Source organism: Podarcis vaucheri (assembly GCF_965113315.1).
Source record: "Podarcis vaucheri genome assembly, chromosome: 11".
In the NCBI taxonomy this organism is placed as follows: domain Eukaryota; kingdom Metazoa; phylum Chordata; class Lepidosauria; order Squamata; family Lacertidae; genus Podarcis; species Podarcis vaucheri.
This window is the reverse complement of record NC_138749.1, coordinates 46,751,074-46,771,531: the sequence shown is the minus strand read 5'-3', so window position 1 is coordinate 46,771,531 and position 20,458 is coordinate 46,751,074. Positions and strand designations below refer to the sequence as shown.

General features: G+C 43.0%; 1 protein-coding gene and 1 long non-coding RNA gene across 2 annotated transcripts in view; one reads left to right on the top strand and one right to left on the bottom strand.

The window, feature by feature from the left end:
- Window positions 1-20,458, bottom strand: part of LOC309514496 — a 40,722-nt gene that overhangs the window by 2,499 nt on the left and 17,765 nt on the right. The gene's annotated exons all lie outside the window — the stretch shown is intronic.
- DTWD2 (DTW domain containing 2) overlaps window positions 1-20,458 on the top strand; it is a 97,493-nt gene that overhangs the window by 65,608 nt on the left and 11,427 nt on the right. Inside the window, exon 5 of the mRNA XM_082191634.1 lies at window positions 19,551-19,679. Within this exon, the coding sequence (XP_082047760.1) occupies window positions 19,551-19,679 (129 nt within the window). The remainder of the gene's footprint in view (window positions 1-19,550; window positions 19,680-20,458) is intronic.

Sequence of the window (20,458 nt, the reverse complement as noted above, 5' to 3'; positions counted from 1 at the left end):
AAATCGTCTTGCGAAGCAGCTCAAAAAACAAAAAACCCTTTCGTCTAGCGAGTTTTTTGTCTTGCGATGCATTCGTCTTGCGATGTACCACTGTACGTGTATTTATGCATGCATTTTTAGTTAAGTGGGGCTTGCAATGATGGCAAATGGGGCAGTGCCCCCCCCAATAGCTATATCACACTCTGTACTGAGTCTTTACATGCATTCACTCTGTAAGAATTCACCCTGCCCTGGTTTGATTAAGAAGTCTTAGGGTTGCCATATTTCAGAAAGCAAAGTTGTTGAACCTTTTTAAGGAAACCACCAAAATTAGGAGAAACCTACATCAAAAATAGTGATTTTTGAGCTGTCCCCACTGCTTTTTCCCATTGGATTTCCATACATCCGGGTTTCCCCTGACATTTTGCCACTTTGGCAAAATTCCCTCCTGACGCCATTTTTACACCCGAAAACCAGGACAGAATTTTCCTAACGTACAGCAAGCCTAGGCTAGTATAGCTGTAGGAGACAGCTGCTACTGCGTGGACCTCTTTTGGCTCACCAGAGGTACATATTTTTCTCCAGTGTAAAAAATAGCCTCAGGTTTGCTCCTGGGAGCTACCGCTCAGTCCTTTTGCCCAGTTTCGCTGGGGTTGGTCAAAAAGGCATACCCAGAGCCAACTGGGGCACAGCTTTTTGTGGCTTCCATTGCTTAAGGATGCCTCTAGCCAGCCATGTGGCAAACAGCATTGTTGCTGCATTTAGCAAGCAAATCTATGGGGCTTAATCCTTGGTCAGCAGTGATGGGAGAGACTGACACTGCAAAGCCACCAGCCAGCACGACTTGCGCAAGCTTCTGGCAGCAGGGATTGCTTAGGGGGCACAGAGACTGCTTTGAGGGATGAGGGGAGGTGCTGGAGAAGCCATGAATCCTCTTTCACCGTGTATTTTTCAGCTAATTTTAAAACAAGCTTCAGAGATTGTTTCCAAGTCTACCCCAGATGAACATAGCCACTTGAATTCTTTTACTCTGATCCTTGTGAATTCCAGGAGCAGCGAAAGATACATTTCTAGTAACATTACATGCAGATGGGTGCTGTCAAGGGGGCAACTCTTCATGCTGGCTTGCATGGGGTTATGCATTCATTAGCTGCTTGATTAATGCAGTTACTCTAGCATGCCTGTGCCCACCTCATATAAGCCAACTTCTGCACATGGATCCTGCTCTCTGCATTTGATTCTGAAAGTTGTCTTTACTGATAGAATTGGGGGAAAGGGCTTGTATTCTGTTCGGCTGGGGTTTGAGCCTTGCAGAGGAACAGGAAGCAGTAACAAGCACTTACTTCAGTCAAGTCAGACAGCTTAAGACAGATCAGCACCATGGACACCTCCCTGTAGGCCCTTTTAGCTGAAATATATAGAAGATGTCTCAAGAAAGGGTAGAGTCGCCTTAAGGCAGTGGTTCTCAACCTTGGGTCCCCAGATGTTTTTGGCCTACAACTCCCATGATCCCTAGCTCACAGGACCAGTGCTCAGGGATGATGGGAGTTGTAGGCCAAAAACATCTGGGGACCCAAGCTTGAGAAAGGCTGCCTCATGGCATGGGTAGGCATACGAAGGCCTGGGGGCTGGATCCGGCCCAATCGCCTTCTAAATCTGGCCCGTGGACGGTCTGGGAATCAGCATGTTTTTACCTGAGTAGAATGTGTCCTTTTATTTAAAATGCATCTTTGGGTTATTTGTAGGGCATAGGAATTTGTTCAATTTTTTTTATCTCCAAAATATAGTCCAGCCCACCAGAAGGTCTGAGGGACAGTGGACCGGCCCCCTGCTGAAAAAGTTTGCTGACCCCTTAAGGCTTAAGGAGGCTGGCAGGACCTCACTTCACCCCACCCGGAAACTGCCTGCAATTATTTAAGAGCCCTTAAATGATTCTGCAGCCAAATGCTCCTATGCAGCTGTGGAGTAGGAAATGCTACAAGGAGAAAATTCAGACACATTCTCAGGATGGAACTGTAGAATGTGAGGTGAGGGCAATGTCTTCCTACAAGTGGAATGACATGTAAGTTGTCCGAAACAGAGTCCTGTTTTGGGTGACTGTGATGTCCCAGATGCAGGGGACATAATAGTTTGGGGTGCAGTATGATGACAAATAAGGAATGGAATATGTTTTGCCGGCAAGGGGCAGGTGGGGCAGCGGGAGAGATATTGCAGTTGAGAAGAACATCTATTGAAGTTCTAGCAAACTTTAAAAATCATTTTTTAAAAAACCCATTAATTATCCATTTCTTACATTCCTATCTTTTCTGTGTGTTCAGATTAATGGTAACCTATAGGTAGGGATTTGTCATTTTGTTTCTTTTGTGTACAGCAACTAACATAATGTTAAGAGCATTAACAGCAACTACAATATACATGGCAGCTCTTCAGTGAGTACTAGGACAAAATTTGGCCACAGAATAATTTTAGGCTCTAGGTGTTGACCCTGTGGCAGAATGTCTTAAATGGGATAAAAGGGGGTTTGCTTTTTATCTTTATTTTTCCTTTCATACTTGTATAATTTAGTTCCGTATGAGGAAATGCCACTGTGGGAGTAACTGTGTGTGGTGAAATACATTTTGCAGATGGCAGTTTTTATATATTTCTTGGATGTATTTTGATTTTAATATCAAATGAAGTATAAAGAAAAAATAAGCATTTCAACTGTTTAAATTATAATGTAGAATATAACAACATGCAGCTGTGGCGCAGTTAATCTTCCAAAGCAAGACCAAGTGTTGACAAATTTTGGAACATCTCCATTTTGCTTCCTTACAAACCCAGCTAACTTGGCCAGCAGTACATTTGCCTCATCAATCACTCCTCCTAGTAGCAAACTCAGCTGGTGAGTGCTGACAGGATTGTTGCCAAAACAGGGCGACAGAGAAACAAAGCAGAGGTATCAGCACTCTCAGGTGAATCTCAATATATGCACAAATCCATTTTTTAAAGCTCCCCACCTACCGAAAATGTAAAGAGGTGACCTCACAAAAAACAGTGAGGACTGAGCCCAGTAAGTCAAGGAATGTAGTTAGGATCTGAAATAAAGCATGGAGAAGTGGGAAGTGGAATGTCCCACTTGATGGAAATGCCTGGAAGAACAGAAGCTTTTAGCAGTGAGGTTGCACTGCAACATTTGGTTGCAGGCCATACATCTTTGCTTCTCTTTTGTATGTGTGTCATAGCAGCCCTTCTTAATTCACAGCTGTGTTCACTGAATTTCATTTTATTGCTTTCTGCCTCCTCTTCCTAGTTATTTAGAGCAAAAGGGACACATTCAGTGCTATTTGGTAATCTATTCCTATCAGCTAAATCATTTGCCATCCTTTCTGGTTAGATTTTATCCGTAATTCTGAATTTTTTAATCTTCTTAGATATTGTTTTATAAGCATTGCCCTACATAACTTCCTTCACTTCCCTTTCATGGGTCAAGAAATACTCAGTGCCATTAACAAAGAAAGAAATGGAAGTGTAAGTAATTAGTAGCCCTCAAAGCATCCCGTGCACAAGTATTATTTTTGTCTTTCGGCACTTCTGATATTTACAGTTAATTTAAAGTTAAATAGCTCTGGCAATCTGCATAATTACATTTCTTTTCTTTGTTTCATGGCCCTGCCTTGAGATCCGCACTCTGCTCTGTGCCTGCGCTTCCTTGCAGCACTTTTCTTGTCCATTAATTATTAAAAGAATAGCACTGCATAAAATATTGATCCGTTGCCTGACATTCATTTCAGAAATATATGCAGGGGGGGAAAAGGTAACATGAGGAGCCTTTTCAAAAGCTCGCCATTCCACTCTTCTGATTCCTGAGCAGAGACTTTTAAAAATGCTAATTCTGCTTTACTTGCTATTAATTATGCATTCCATAACTATTCAGTATGAATATTTTTCAATGGCGTACTATTTTTTTTAAATTAAAAATTGACATTTTGACCAGTCAAAAGCATACAAGTTTCCTGCCCCAGAAACCAAGAGGAGACCACTTGCCCACAGAGTAGTGATGCTTGATGGTAAAAAAAAAAATAAGCGTAGACCCAGAATATCTCATAGTCAAACTTACCTACGGCCAGCTCCTCTCAGGGTAACTGATACCTCTGAGATAACACGCAGATAGAATTGCACTAATTGATAGCAATACAAAATGTTGATGGCACCAGCCTGCCAAAGGAATAGATTCCAAACATTTGGCAATGGTTTCCAAATGCGTAGGAAGCTGTGATCATGAAGAAGAGTGTTAACTAACTCTGTTTCTCTGAATAGAACTAAAGCATCAGACTTTCAGATTATATGGCTTCCTTTTCTGAAACAGCCCCAAACATGGACCCCTCATTTCCAGTCCTGAGGTGGAGCTGCATCACTCTGCTTCCCTGTTTATCATACATGCCGGCTCCGCACCCCTATTTTGAAAAATAATAATTAGGGAGCCAGTCCCCTCCAATATTCAGAGGGCATTCAACTCTGCTCCCTGTCTCCTTGCAACATCAGGACGCTGAGCAATGTTGTGAACGTGATGTGTTAGGCTGTCATGTCGGGCCCTCCATCATCCTGTACTCAGACCCCTGAAAAATGTTGGTTCGCATCAAAGTACAGTCCATTCAACTTCCAAAACATTTGAAAACCAAGGTGTGGCTTCCAGTTGGCTGCAGGAAGCTCCTGCAGCCAATCGGAAGCCGCAGAACCCCTGTTGGATATTCAGGTTCCAAAGAACATTCGCAAACTGGACTTCTCACTCCCGGGTTTGCAGCGTTCGGGAACCAAAACGTTAGACTTGCAAGGCATTCAGGATCCAAAGTACGACTGTACAGAAAAGTCGTACGAAAAAACATGTTACAGAATTTGTATGCACAGAAGCAGTTTTCCCATAGTGTCAGGGAACTGCCATCAGCTCAGAGGGGAGAGGTGGAAGGCGAGTTGTGCTACAGGGAGCCTCCGAATATCTTGCGAAGCAGTTCCTCCTCTGGCAAGGAGGAAAGCCCCACCTCCAGTGGGGAGGGGGTGCAGGGACCAGGAGATGCTAGGGAGAGCCTCAACACGGAGCCTGAGCAAAGTGGAGGTGAGGCAAGTCCCCCTTTGCCAGCGCCCACTCTGCGCAGTAGGTTTGGGCGCAGAGAGGGGAGGAGAAGGATGGGGGTCACACGACTGTTATGCTGGGGTGGTACAAGGATCGGCCACACCCAGATTCTGCTAGCGACTGAGCAGACATGGACTTGCGATGCTCTGCACAGTAAATAGTTTGTATTAATACTAAAGCCTGGAAAAGACAGGTTGGAGTCTTGCCTGTTTGCTCTCGAGCAACCACACCACCACCTGACAGCAATCTGGGCGGCTCTGAGGTTGCTCGGGGGGTAGCAGCGAAAAGGCAGCATGATGAGCAAGCCAGGGACAGGCACTGAGACAGAGCAGGAGAAAGCCATGAAAGCCCTGATGGAAAGGAACAGGGACCTGGAGGCTCATGTTGCTACTCTCTCAGCCCGGTTGGAGGAGCGCCGAGCTCAAGGTCAGAGTCACTCCAATTGGGAGGAAGGTCCCAGCACTTGTGAGCAAGTTTGGGGAGAAACCTCAGGATCACAACGCTTTTAGAATTGAGACAACCACACCACCACCTGACACATAGGGAGACTCACTTGGGAAATCTTTGGGTTGTCCATACAGACTTCCCACCTGCAGTTCCATGTTAGTGTGTTGAAAGAGAGAGGCTCTGTAGTCTCTTTTCCGGCAGCTTGGTCAGGCATTTCCTCTGCCACTGTTCTGATTGATGCTATTTGCGCATGGCCAGTGTGGGAGTGTCATCAAGTAACATTTTGATTAGCAAGTGACAGCAGACTTTCCAGGTAACTGTGAGAGTAACCTGGCTTTTGTAGATCCTGTATAGCTGTTGCTTTGCTTTTGAATCTACTGCTGTGTGGACATAAGAGCATGATTCCATAAGTTAGCCCCAGTGTGGCAGCCACCCAACATATGAGGGCCATATGATCACCTGGCCCATGTTCTCTTATTCCTTAGCTTCAAATTACTTTATTTTAATTCAAGTTTCTTCTAGCAAGCAAACTCCTATTTCTCAGATGCTTACTAATAATTCTCCCTCTTCCAAAGTTTTGGAGCAAAATACTTCTCATTGATTCTCTTGTGCTGTGCATCAAGACTAATATAGGGCTTTGTCTAAATGCCAGCATCTAGCTGTAAAGAAATGCATTTAATAAGATGAGCTTCCATACCTTGATAGCAGCAATCATGTAGGAAATTATAGGGGGAAGGATTTATGACCTAAGTGGAGATGGAAATTTAATAAGAGGCTTTCATCATGGCCACGGAAAAGTCGTGGAGTTCTTTTAAGTGCAGTTCACATTATGCATAAAATGCACTTATTTTCCTAACATTTCTGTAAATATCTCATAGGTAGCGTGATTACATACTCATATGGAAGCATAAGAACATGAAAAGCAGAAAGGTTTCGTGACATCAATTTACTTTTTCTGCCTATCCATTCCTAACAGTTGCATGGCAGCTATTCCCTGTAGAATATAGCAACATGGAGCTCTTAAAATGCCACTTTAAATTAAAGTCAAGATGTTTGAAATGGCTAACTTATTTATGCTCTTGATGCAAATTTCAGCAATGGGCTGAGGCTTACTTTGTGCATTGCTTTCTCTGTCAAGAAGGCAGCTGGTGGAACTTTAGCAGCAAGCAGAGAGAAGTTAGAGCTATAGCATATAAAAGCAAAAGGAAATATGCACCCCTATTCACCTTAAAGAAGGCATTTTATAAGATTTTGACATGTAATGCTATACTTTTTATCTGGGCCGTATTGACAAATAGATAATACCTGCACGATATTTCACATTGCCTAAGACCTGTGTCTTTTGCATGTGCTGTTTGGATTCCTTTCTTTTCACTGCTTTTGCATTCCACTTAATCACCACTAATACGTTGCTCATTATATCCCCCTGATTTTAATGTTAATTCTGTTAAAACCTCAACATCAAATGTTGCTGAAAATGACAGTGGCAAAAGAACCATTTGCCCACTTCAACTTAGAGAAGAATGAAGGGGTCTTTATTTCTAAGAGCTACCTTCTTCTGGGATATCAGGAATTTGCACCCTCACCATTCTACCTCTTTTTGGCTATCTGCTACACCTGTCCTCCATCCTTTTATAGTAGTCTTGTTCTACTGTTATGGACCGGCTGGATGCAGAGGAGTGGCAGGAGGTACCAGCTAGGGAACCCTCAAGGGATCCTCTGGGAAAGAAGTCTCAGAGCTTGGTGGTGGGACAATAATGAGTGGTTAGAGGGAGACGGAGGTGAGCAGGAAGAGGCCGTGGCAGCGAGCAGGCCAGAATCAGAGGCAGAGGCTGGTGAGGAGAGGGGCCAAAAGGCAGAGGGGATGAAGGCTGCTGAAGAATCCAGGGAGTCTCCCCCTCCCACTGCAAGCATCTCCTCTTCTCCTTGGTCTCCCAGAACATGAAGAGGAATAAAGAGGGCAGAGCAAAGAGAGACAAGACAAAAGAGCCTCAAGTTACTGGGGAAGCACCTGGGAGGAGAAGAGCCTTAGAAAGCGGTGGAAGGATCTGTGTGATATATAATAGAACACACAAACTATATTTGGCATTTCATATGTTCGACACAATAAAAACCTGATCATATATTTACTCAGACCACTCGATTTCAGTCTAATGTCAAAGTAAGTAGGATTGCACTGTTAGATTAAGTCTGAATATTTCATGGTCTCTGTGCAGTCCCACAGAGTAACAATGGAAACTTAGCAGGATAAAAGACTTTTGGTGAAAGCGCACCTTCAGCCTTTAGTATACATGCACAAAGCGGGGGCTTTGTGGAGCATTGCGTACTTTGGCCTCAGCATCCCCTGCCAAAATGGACCTTGGAGCCACTAAACTTGCAGCTTAGGCAAGCAGTCTCAGTATGCCTGCCTTGTGAAATGTTGGCAGTGAAGCCACATTCATCTACTTGCACGTCCTTCACCAAAGCAGAGGAGGCAGCGGTTGTGCCCATTGCAGGTTTGCTACTTAAAGTGGAACAGCTGCATCAAACTGCCTTTTGCAGCATAGACAAAGATGTCTGCTTGGCACCAAAAAAACCCCAAACTGAATGCAGATGTACAAATAACAACACTGTAGAGAGAAAAGAGAAAAGAAAGTAAAAATGGAAAGGCCTAACTGACATTCTTGGGGGGGAAGTGGAAGTTTTCTGCTGGGATAGCTCAGTCGGTAGAGCATGGGACCCTTAACCTCAAGGCCATGGGTGCAAGCCCCACATTGAGCAAAATATTCCTGCAGTGCAGGGGGTTGGACTAGATGGCCCTCACGGTCCCTTCCAAGTACAGTTTTATGATTCTATGATTCTTCTTGATCATTGCCATATCCTTTTGGTCATGTGTACTAATGGTTGAGACTGAGATTCCTGCCAAAACTCTTTCACCTTTCATTACAAAGTTAGGTGAACCCAGGGCTCGCTCTTGTGACGGTACTCGTCAGTACAGGGTATCAGCACATGCTGCCCATGGCAACCATTTTGTGCTAGAACCCATGATACTTTTATTAATACAGTGGTACCTCGTTTCCCAAATACCTCCATTGTCGTACATTTCGGTTCTCGAATGCGGAAAACCTGGAAGTAAATGCTCCATTTTCGAACGTTTTTCGGAACCCGAATGTGTGACGCGGCTTCCACTGAGTGCAAGAAGCTCTTGCAACCAGTGGGAAGCCGCGCCTCAGTTTTTGGACATTTCAGAAGCCGAATGGGCTTCCGGAATGGATTACATTCAAGAACTGAGGTACCACTTTATATGAGTGCTGGCATGAAGTGGGGAAGCCCATATGTGTGACTACACAGATGACCGCTCAAAGAAAGGCTAGCTAACTATTTTCCTTACCTACTAAGCCTGAGCTTAGAGCTGGTTTACCTAAAAGTTATTTATAGGGAAGAAAGTGAGACTACAGAAGTCTATAAAAGAGAAGTATGTGTTTTACAGTTTTCAGGAACATTCAGACGCATTTCTTTATAAGCAGTAGCCAAGAATTGGATTCTGCCATCTTTACTTACTTGTACACAGCTCTCATCTGTGTTTAGTTCCATTGACGTCAATGAAATCTACTCACTAAGCACTCCATTCAGATCAGGAATGTGAACATTTTGAATAGCTGTATTTTAAATTACAATCAGACTTGTGATTAAGGACAGTCTGGATTTCTCCCTAGATCAGCAATTAACTTTTAAAAATGTTCTTTCACTTAACGTGACACATAGTTGTCATTGTGTAGAAACATATTTCAATATATTACAATGAGCTACTGAGGATAGCATAAAAACAAACATAATATGTTAATGAATCATTAGGCAACAAGCCCCTTTGTGAAGATAAGATTTAGTACAAAGATTGACACTCTGGGCTTTTGCATTTTGCAAAAAAAAATGAACTATTCTGTTCTCAAAATAATCAGACACTAGTAATATATCTCTTACTTGCTAACTATAAAATTGTAATGTGTGCATTAACTAAAATATCAGTCATATGCTTTGCTGATCCATTTGCAAAAATGTGCTGACTAGCAGCTGTAGATGAAGATGACGTTAAATAAAGAATTATAATGAATCTGCAGCAAGAAACTTTAAGCTTTTTCCTCTACTCATTATAAAATGTATTAAAGTAACCTGCAGACAGGGCATATATTTTCAAGTCCCTCCAAAGTATTCTAATCACTCACTAATAGTTCATATCCATTTTGACCCATTTTTCCTGACAGTCCTAAAAATAAAATAAAAAACCAACGAAAGCTAGTATTGTCGAGTTGGGACTAAAGTAAACATGACTGTCCTTTTGCTCCTCTGTGACTCCCAGTTGTCTACAGAGCTGCCTTTTCTGCCACAGATGGAAGAAAATAATTAATGCTTCTCACGATGAATGGCATTCTCTCTGCAAGGAGGATCATTTGATATTCTAGATGGATAGACATGGAAGCACAAAGTGGGCAGTCACTGTCTTGCACTGTACTTTGATCCATCATAAAGGAAGTCCTGGAACTAACTTATTGGGGCTTGTTTTGGTCAGTTCAGTATGTGTTGAACGTACAGTCTATCACAGCTCGCCTCTCCATGTGGCTCCCTAAAGTGAAAGTGGTAAGATCACTTGCCAACTACTTGATAGAACTGACGGAGCCCAATTTGAGAAGAGCGTATACTATGGCACGTTTCCATTCTATACCCACAGCCTTCCTTCAGGGGATTTACTCTAAGACCCCTATTACTCAGCGTCTATGTCCATGCACAATGAATGAAGTAGAGGACTTCATACATTTCTTCTTCTACTGCCCTATTTATGAGCCAATAAGATCTAAGCTCCTCCTCTTGATCCCGTCCACCATTACGTCTAAGGAAGACTGTTTGAAATCGCTTCTTGTGGACGCGAATCCCCAAATTTCACGTGGGGTGGCAATCTTCATAGTGCAGGCTCTGAAACTCAGGGCTACTCTGACAGGGTAGTGTGTCCTAGACCTGGACCTGTTTTAATTCTTTATATATATCCGCACATTAGATTTCTGGTGCTGGCAACTAAATCTTTGCATTATGGTCTTAGGGTAATTTAAATGTCATTACGCCAGCAATATCGCCTTGAATTTTGCTTGGTTGCTTGTCTCTAGCATTTTTGTACTGTCTTATTTTGCTATGGCTGTATGCTAATGCAATAAAGGTTTGATTGATTGAGTATATGTTGAACGTGTTATAAGGCTGGGGTAGCTCAGTGGGAAAAGCATGAGCTTGTTCATCCCAGGGTTGTGGGTTTGAGCCCCATGTTGGGCTCAAGATGCCTGTATTGAAGGGGGTTGGACTTGATGACCCTCATGGTCCCTTCCCACTCTACAACTCTATTGTTCTATGGATGATTTAAATATTCCATGAATTGTTTTTATAGTGAAACAAACTATTTCCCCACCACTTTTACTAAAAGGTATTCTCTGCAATTGCAAGTAACTGGGTAGCAATCCATCTGCCCTGTGATCATGTGTGGTATAAGGTTTTGGTTTGTTTTTTTAAAAAAATGTATATACAGTGGTACCTCGGGTTACATACACTTCAGGTTACATACGCTTCAGGTTACAGACTCCGCTAACCCAGAAATAGTACCTCAGGTTAAGAACTTTGCTTCAGGATGAGAACAGAAATTGAGCTCTGGCGGTGCGGCAGCAGCAGGAGGCCCCATTAGCTAAAGTGGTGCTTCAGGTTAAGAACAGTTTCAGGTTAAGTACGGATCTCTGGAATGAATTAAGTACTTAACCCGAGGTACCACTGTAAACATCTGAGATCCTGGTCAGCTGTTGAGTCTGGCCATATGGAGAGGACAGTAGTACCATACTCATACTTCTCCATAGTTATTGTTGTTAGCAGGGAAATGAATCATAGAATCATAGAGTTGGAAGAGACCACAAGGGCCATCGAGTCCAACCCCCTGCCAAGCAGGAAACACCATCAGAGCACTCCTGACATATGGTTGTCAAGCCTCTGCTTAAAGACCTCCAAAGTAGGAGACTCCACCACACTCCTTGGCAGCAAATTCCACTGTCAAACAGCTCTCACTGTCAGGAAGTTCCTCCTAATGTTTAGGTGGAATCTTCTTTCTTGTAGTTTGGATCCATTGCTCCGTGTCCGCTTCTCTGGAGCAGCAGAAAACAACCTTGCTCCCTCCTCTATGTGACATCCTTTTATATATTTGAACATGGCTATCATATCACCCCTTAACCTCCTCTTCTCCAGGCTAAACATGCCCAGCTCCCTTAGCCGTTCCTCATAAGGCATCGTTTCCAGGCCTTTGACCTGGAATACACACACACACACACACACACACACACACACACTACAAAATCTAGGCTCCCACATAGATTTAGGAGTGCATCAGTGTTGACAAACCCTGGAATAAATTCTGACCTAGATTAGAAAACATTTTGTTATCGCTAACATCTTGACTCAGGTGAAGGTGTGCCTGTTCTCTGGTTCTAGAGAGACTTACAGGTATGATCTTGTTATTTGGTTAATGTGACTGTCAAATAGGTTTTTAAATAATAATAATCCTGTATTTCGTTGACACTACAAGGTGTCTACTAAATTCAAATTCCATAGAAGTAAAACAATCGCAAAAACTTAAAAGCCTAAGGAATGCTGACCTTGTAAACCCCTAAGATATCTTGCCTCTCCTTCAAATGTCAATTCCACTTAAGTGGGAAAAAGGAGTTGTGGATCAGCGAGCACATTAGAAGTTCTAGCACTGCATAGCATTCTACAGAGGTTCTTTATTTAAGGATTTGAAAGGTCAAGTAGATAAAAAAAACCCTGCAACCAACCAACTAACCCGACAATGGAGCAATGTCCTTTTTTGATGGTTTTGTCTGGCAGCCCCAGTACTCACCTTGCTTGGAGCATCCTGTGGCTTTATTTCCTGTAAACATCTGTAAAGTGAGGGAACTGGTAATATCCATCAGACGTTTTGTCAAGGCTTTTTATTTCACTATGCTTTTAATGTTTAATTTTTAGTCTTCTAATTGCTGGTCTTTGCTTTTTAATCTGACTGCTGGTTTTAAGCTCTCTTTTTATTATGCAAAAGCCGAAGTATGGTAACAGCTTTATTAGAGAACCGACCAAGGTGTCACAATGCCATGAGCGTTCTCCAACATTTTGCAGATATGAAACCTGGTGGTTACTTGCTTCTGTTTACTGTTCTAATTGGAATACTCCAGAGTAACTGTGAGCTTTTATTTCCAGAAATAAAAATGGATGAATGTCCATTGTTGCTTTGTCCCAGTGGTCCTTGGTGCAATATAAAATCTGTTAACGCATCTTTCATAGTGTAATCTAATTAAGTTTGCATAATGCCTTCTACACTCCATTTTAAGAGGGTTTGTTGCAAGCTGCAGACTTTGGGAGTTTCCCGTCATGTGTGGTTTTCCTTTCTCATTCTCCCCTCCCCCCCCCTTGGATGTTTTGTTTAGCATCCAGCAGTGCTCAGAGGATCTCAAAAGCTTATTATTTGGTGACATTTCAGATGATGGTAATGAAAGTTTTACCCTACAGTGATTTTCTCATTTATTTTAATAACTTAGCATTCTTTTGTGGCAGTGGGTCTGAAATACATGCAGGTTGCGGGGTAGGGTGGGGTGGGGGGAGAGACGCTCCATATCTACAATAGGATATCTGTACACACATGCATAAGAGGGACGCGGGTGGTGCTGTGGTCTAAACCACAGAGCCTAGGGCTTGCCGATCAGAAGGTTGGCGGTTCGAATCCCCGCGACGGGGTGAGCTCCTGTTGCTCTGTCCCTGCTCCTGTCAATCTAGCAGTTCGAAAGCATGTCAAAGTGCAAGTAGATAAATAGGTACCACTCCAGCGGGAAGGTAAACGGCATTTCCGTGCACTGCTTTGGTTCGCCAGAAGCGGCTTAGTCATGCTAGCCACATGACCCGGAAGCTGTATGCCGGCTCCCTCGGCCAGTAAAGCGAGATGAGCGCCGCAACCCCAGAGTCGCCGCGACTGGACCTAATGGTCAGGAGTCCCTTTACCTTTTACACACATGCATAAAGAGCATCATGTCATAGGTCGTGTTATTAAAGACATAGGTTTATTTTTTGGAAGGAGAATATGGTTGTATTGTAGCTGTTGGGTGCTTTTAATCACAAACAACCAGTTTTTCTGTTTCAGTTGTGCTTTTTTAAATCTCTTTCAGGTGAGCATCTTTTACTGCTTATTTTGAAAATGTTTTATCTGCTTTTAATCTTTGTTCTTTGGACATTTTTTTTTCCGGGGGGACAGCGGACTATTTCTTTCAGCTACAGTTGATATGTCCTTATAATATGCAGGTCATGTTGGAGGAATTTTTATTCCAAAAAGCAGTATGTATGTATGTGTGTGAATCATCATAACAATAGTAGTAGTAATAATAATAACTTCTAAGATTGCTGAGCTATGTCAATGTTGTGACTGTCAAAATGACTGTTAGGAAAGAAGTTGGGTGGGGGAAAGTGTTTGATTAAGGACCTGGAGGAGTTGAGCCCTTTGTTCTGAATTTGGGGCTGGTAACCAAGAGGAAAAGGGGCAAGGCAGCAGGAAGGTTGGTTTGGTATAGCCAATGCAGCAAAGACATGTGCTTCCTTCCTGCCCATCTTCCTCTTCTTGGTTACCAACAGTGATCCCCCACATTGGGAAGCCAGGCAAACAATACTGCTCTATGGCTGCTACTTTTAGAGACCCTAGTTAGTCTCCCTCGCCCCTTCAGTGGCAAAGGTTGCCACAAAATCCTCTCTCCCCCCCATTCTTTCCCCTCTTCTTTTTGTAACTGTGGTTGTGTTGTGGTGCTCGTGTACACACGCCTCCCAGAGGCACAACACTCTGGGGAAATGAACATGGCAGCCACAACAGTTTGGAACTTTTTCTGCAGCATACCCACTCTATTAAAAAAATAAAATAAAAATCTGTGGAGGGAAAAGACATTGCAGCAACTGCAACTGATAGCCATTGTCGTTTGGAGGCCTGTATACACTATCTGCACTCCATAATTGTGTCCTAGCAACACCCCCAAACTGTCAAAGCAGCGAACCTGTCACACTTATCAGGCATCATCAGCAAGTTATAAGTATCAAACACTTAATAGTAGCTAAAACCCCCCATTTTAAGAGTATAAATTCACCTGTGAGCTTCACTTGTTGGCAGTGGAAATAAACATTGGCTGAAGCCCACACAGCCAGCACATCTCTTGTGTATTTTCTGTTCCTTCAGTGTTCCTGGATGTTTTTTCATCTGTAAGTGTGGACTGTGATGCTTTCTTTGGTTGCTTCTCAACACTCACTCGACCTTGGATGTTTTTATCACCAACCTCTCTAATCATTTTCATTGAAAACCGTCATTGATTTTGCCTGCCAAGCTTTTCCCCTTGTCAAACATCTGAAGAGTTCTGAGAAGTCTGTCCTTTAAGTATTATTTCCAGATTATTTCTGGATTGTTCTGTTTGAAATTTAAAATTAAAACAATAGAGTTTTATCACCCCAATTCACTTCATAGCATTGATCATACTCAGAAAGTGATCCTTATAAAACAGCCGGAGAAAGGAACTGCGCTCATTTTTTCCATGTTACAAGTACAACCAAGGGGAAATAATAAGGTAATCTCCGAGGAAAAATACGTTATATCTGTGTAGAGCGAGAAATTAAATTAGTAAATCAATCATAAACCTGAGAAGGAGGCTTACTATTAGTGTTCTGTGGGGAAATAAAAACTTTGTTGGTAGAATCGTTATCGTAAGCTGCCCAGGGAACTTCATTATTGGGTGGCATATAAATACCATTAATAAATAAATGCTGCTAAGCCAGGTAACAAAATGCTTCACATGGTCAGACACCCCTTCTGAACACAACACCACAGTGCAACGTGAAACTCAATCTTCGGTTGGCTGCAGCTTTATTCAGTTCCCTAATGGGATTAGAAATCCCCTGCCCTGTTTGGGCATTCAGTTTCCATGTGTGATTGGAATGGCGTGAGGACAAACTGGCTGAGGACTAACCTCCATGCAACGGAGGGTGAAGTTCTGCAGCAGGGAGCTCCTGATGAAGCTGTCAGGAGCTCATCCTACACTCGAGTAACAACAACAACAACAATAATAATTTATTATTTGTACCCCGCCCATCTGGCTGGGTTTCCCCAGCCACTCTGGGCGGCTTCCACAGAGACCAAAATACACTAAAATGTCACACTTTAAAAACTTCCCTGAACAGGGCTGCCTTCAGATGTCTTCTGAATGTCAGGTAGTTGTTTATTTCCTTGACATCTTATGGGAGGGCGATCCACAGGACAGGCACCACTACCGAGAAGGCCCTCTGCCTGGTTCCCTGTAGCTTTGCTTCTCGCAGTGAGGGAACCACCAGAAGGCCCTGGGCGCTGGACCTCAGCGTCCGGGCAGAACGATGGGGGTGGAGACGCTCCTTCAGGTATACTGGGCCGAGGCCGTTTAGGGCTTTAAAGGTCAACACCAACACTTTGAATTGTGCTTGGAAAGGTACTGGGAGCCAATGTAGGTCTTGCAATGTAGGTCTTTATGTGGTCTCGGCGGCTGCCCCCAGTCACCAGTCTAGCTGCCACATTCTGGATTAGTTGTAGTTTCCGGGTCACCTTCAAAGGTAGCCCCACGTAGGACCCTGGCAGAGACACATGCCCAACTGGCATGTTCTCTCCCTCCTGTTCGATCGTTCGGGAGCTTCAGAAGCTTTCTTCAGCCCGAACATCACAGTGACCAATGCCAAACAGACATCGGCACACTTAGGGGTCCGCAGAGTTTGCGCAGCCTGCGTAACAGACCTCAGCAACTCAGCATTTTGGCTAATCTATTTTATTTACGTATAAACTCACACGGAGCACTGCATCAGACAGCAAAGAGAAAATGAACAAAGGACAATAGTCCCACTTCACGGAACACAGTAACACAAACATCCTGTCTCCGTCACTTCCCACTTTGTGGAGTCAAAACATACACCATCATGTGAAAGACAGTAATCCCATGACTGCGATCATGGAGCAGGAATTCTAACATCAGCCACCCTGCATGGTTGAGAACCCTGATCATGCATGAAATACTGCAATAATGGAGGGACAGTGGTGCCGAGCATATCCACACTCTCACGTGTGGGGAAGCTGAATGCCTGACTAGGGCTTACCTTGATTATGATTCTGCAGCCTCCTTATATGTTGTACCTTAGATCTGCTATCAGTTACTGCTTTTGGGCAGGAAGTGAATATAGCAGGTGCAGAATTGCAGTGTCCATTGCCCAAATGCTCAAGAGATCTCCCCCACCTTCGATAACCTTATGAAACAGACTCAGATATCGAAAAGGAATCCATAGCAATTTAATAGATACGATCTGATCTGCACCACACATTTAAAACAGATCCAGTGCAGATTTAAACCACGCGATGTCTCCCATGGAATCATGAGAACTGTAGTTTCAGGGTGCTGGGAATTTTATCTCTGTGGTGAGGCAACAGCACTTTTCTGTAATCTCAGGACTCCTTGGGGAAGTCATGCACTTTTAAATCACCACCTTTCTTCTCCATATCCGGTACAGTGGAACCTCGGTTTTCGAGCGTCTTGGAAGTCAAATGTTTTGGCTTTTGGATGCCGAAAACCCGGACGTACCGTATTTTTCACTCAATAGGGAGCAGCAGACCATAGGGCGCACCTACTGTATTTTTTGCTCTATAGGACGCACTTTTTCCACTTCAAAAATGAAGGGGAAATGTGTGTGCATCCTATGGAGCGAAGACGCCATAGCCCCACGACCCTCTCCCGGCTGGAGAGGTGACGCGCGGCTATGGCAGGAGCCTCTCCGCTGCGCCTTTCCGCTGCTCCCTGACCTGCTCTTTGGGACTGGTGGTGGTCTTCCCCCCGCCAGCCCCAAAGAGCAGGTCGAAAGGAACCTGAAGCCTGGAGACCGAGAGGGGTCAGTGCACACCGACCCCTCTCACTCTCCAAGCTTCCAAGGTAGCCGCCTGAATGCACCTTAAATGGCACCTTGTTTTAGAGCGGGAAAACAAGAGGGGGAAAGTTCTCCCCCTCTCTGCACAGCACCTCCTGCCACTTTGCTGAAGGGGCGCTGGGCAGAGAGGGGGAGAATTTTTTTTTCTTGTTCTTCCCCCTCTAAAACAAAGTGCGTCCTATTGTCCGGTGCGTCCTATGGTGTGAAAAATACGGTAGTTTTTACGGGGGGAAATAAAGAAAAAAAATTATCCCCCCCCCCACAGCCCCAAAGAGCAAAGAAGCCACTGGCTGTCTTGGCTTCCTCTTTAGCCACGCACAACCTCTCCAGCCAGGAGGGGCTGCACACGGCTTCGTTTTTAGCTGCGGGGCTGGGGCGGGGGAAGCCCAATCTTCCCCTGACCCCAGCCCCCAGAACAGGCAGCTATCTGCAAGCCTTCCAAGCGCAGCGGGAACTCCTGCTGCGCTCCGAAGGCTTGCAGATAGCTGCCTGAAGCCTGAAGAGCGAGAGGGGTTGGTGCATACCGACCTGTCTCGCTCTCCAGGCTTCAGCGAAAGCCTGCATTCGCTCCATAGGATGCACACACATTTCCACTTCATTTTTGGAGGGGGAAAAGTGCATCCTATAGAGCGAAAAATACGGTAACTGCTTCGGTTTTCGAACGATTTTTGGAAGCCGAACATGCCATGCGTCTTCCCTATTGAGTTTTCCGGACGTAAATGCTTCTGGAAATGCAGGCTTTGGTTTCCGAACATTTCAGAAGTTGAACGGTCTTCCGGAACGGATTACGTTCGAAAACCGAGGTTGCACTGTATTGGGAAGGGGTTTGGAGTTAGGCGCTGTACACGTTAAGGAAGTGTTCGTGGAAAAAGGAGTCTCTGCAGGATGAAGTGTTAAGAAAAATTTCAAAGGCAATGGATTTTGCATTTTTCTCGACACTTCAGACTCTCTCTGTATCAACTCTTTTATCATCATTGATATGAGTATTAAGAGGATGTGCTACTTTGGCTTTCCATCCAAAGCCATTCCATGCTATTATGTCTGAATGTGAAGGATCATAATGAATAATGTCTGAATACTATCGCAAAGGCTACTGTGTCATTTTTCAGAGGTTGTTTATAAATCCGGTGAAAGCCTTTGCAGCTGATAAAACACACAGCCTAATGGGAGATTGGCATTTGTCTTTCTTGAAAAATGTTTAAACATATGTGATAGTGTGAAGTGCTTATCACTTAAGGCAGAACTAATTAATCAACTTAAAGTATTTTTAAAGTCTGCAAAGATATATTAAAACTCTCCAATAAATCACATGAATTCATTTTTTATTGTACCTTTTTATAACAGTGTACTAATTTTCATTTATAAAATATTTTGCAAGTACATTTTTAAAAATTAACCCTATACGGTATTTTAAAATGGTTTAGGTTTTAAAAAAAGTTTTTACTGTGAAATATAACACGTGAACAAATAGAATGGCAGGATTTAAATCAATATAGGAAATGATAATGATATAGCAGATTCAAACCAGGGTTTCAGAATCATGTTTTTCAAAAACATTATTGTTCTGACTTTTAAAAAAATTATTTAAAGTATTTTTAGACTGCTGTTCAGCAAAGCTTCATAAACAGCTGTGCTAAATGTAAAGACCAAATTTATTCTAAATACTGTTTGCGTTACTATTTAATATATAACTATTTTTAAAGATTATTAGTGAATTATAACCAAAAGACGTTGCACTATAGCAGGCATAGGCAAACTCGGCCCTCCAGATGTTTTGGGACTACAATTCCCATCATTCCTGACCACTGGTCCTGTTAGCTAGGGATCATGGGAGTTGTAGGCCAAAAACACCTGGAGGTCTGAGTTTGCCTATGCCTGCACTATAGTATATACCTATTATAATTCTCAACTACTACAAAGTATAATGGTGCATATTTTAAGGACTGCTTTTCAAAATAGAGAGCTCCTGTAATTAGTTGTTCCTTTAATCTACAATTGTTGTTGTTTTCAGGTGCAGCTGAGAACTAGCCTTTCAAGTCAGTATGTAATTCGTACCCAGCCTACAAATGCATGCCTGTCTACACTTGAATGTGCAGCTATTTCCCTGGCCATCATGGAGAAGAATGATGGTATTAAAGAAGTAGGTAATTTTACTCTGCTAATGGAATAATAGGGTGAGAACAAGGCTATTTCACAAGGCTGTTTCACAAACAGGGCTGTATTTATTGGCTGTATTTATTGGCCAAGGACCATATACCATGCATATTTATAGTTGCAAATTGTTAACTTCAGAGATTTAACAGAAGGGAGAAGCAAAGCTCTCCTAAGCATTTTGCACTTCCTTGCATGCCATACATCAACATCTGTCAAAAGCAGCTACATAAGTACTGCTTTTGGGATACTTCATTCCATACATTTAACTATGTTCTAAGTAAAGTTGCAACCCTGAAGTAGACATAGTTAGGATTACGGTGCAAATTACATCTTTTTAAAATGTTTTTAAAAGTCAGCAAAAATATTTATAGGTTCTATTCTAAAGTGAATCACAGACATATGTATAGTACCAAATTTAGACCCTTGGTTCTTTGTTCTATTTACAAAAGCAGAATAAAGGTATTAGTGTTGTTAGACTGAAAAGTGTGCCACGCCTCTTTCCACTCTGAGGTTACATAACTCTCCTTTTCTTATATTTCATAACATCTCAGGCCGAAGCAAAGGTTGTTGAAGTCAGGCTAAGCAATTATCTTCTTTCACGGTAATGAAATACATAAATGTTTATAAATAGGTTAAACAGCTACTCTGTGGTCCAAAGGCATCTGTGGTGAACCCCGAAGAATAATAAGTCACTGCCAATCCAATTTCAACCAAGCAATTAATAACAATCATTCCTGCATGAGATACTCTGCAAAGATGACCTAA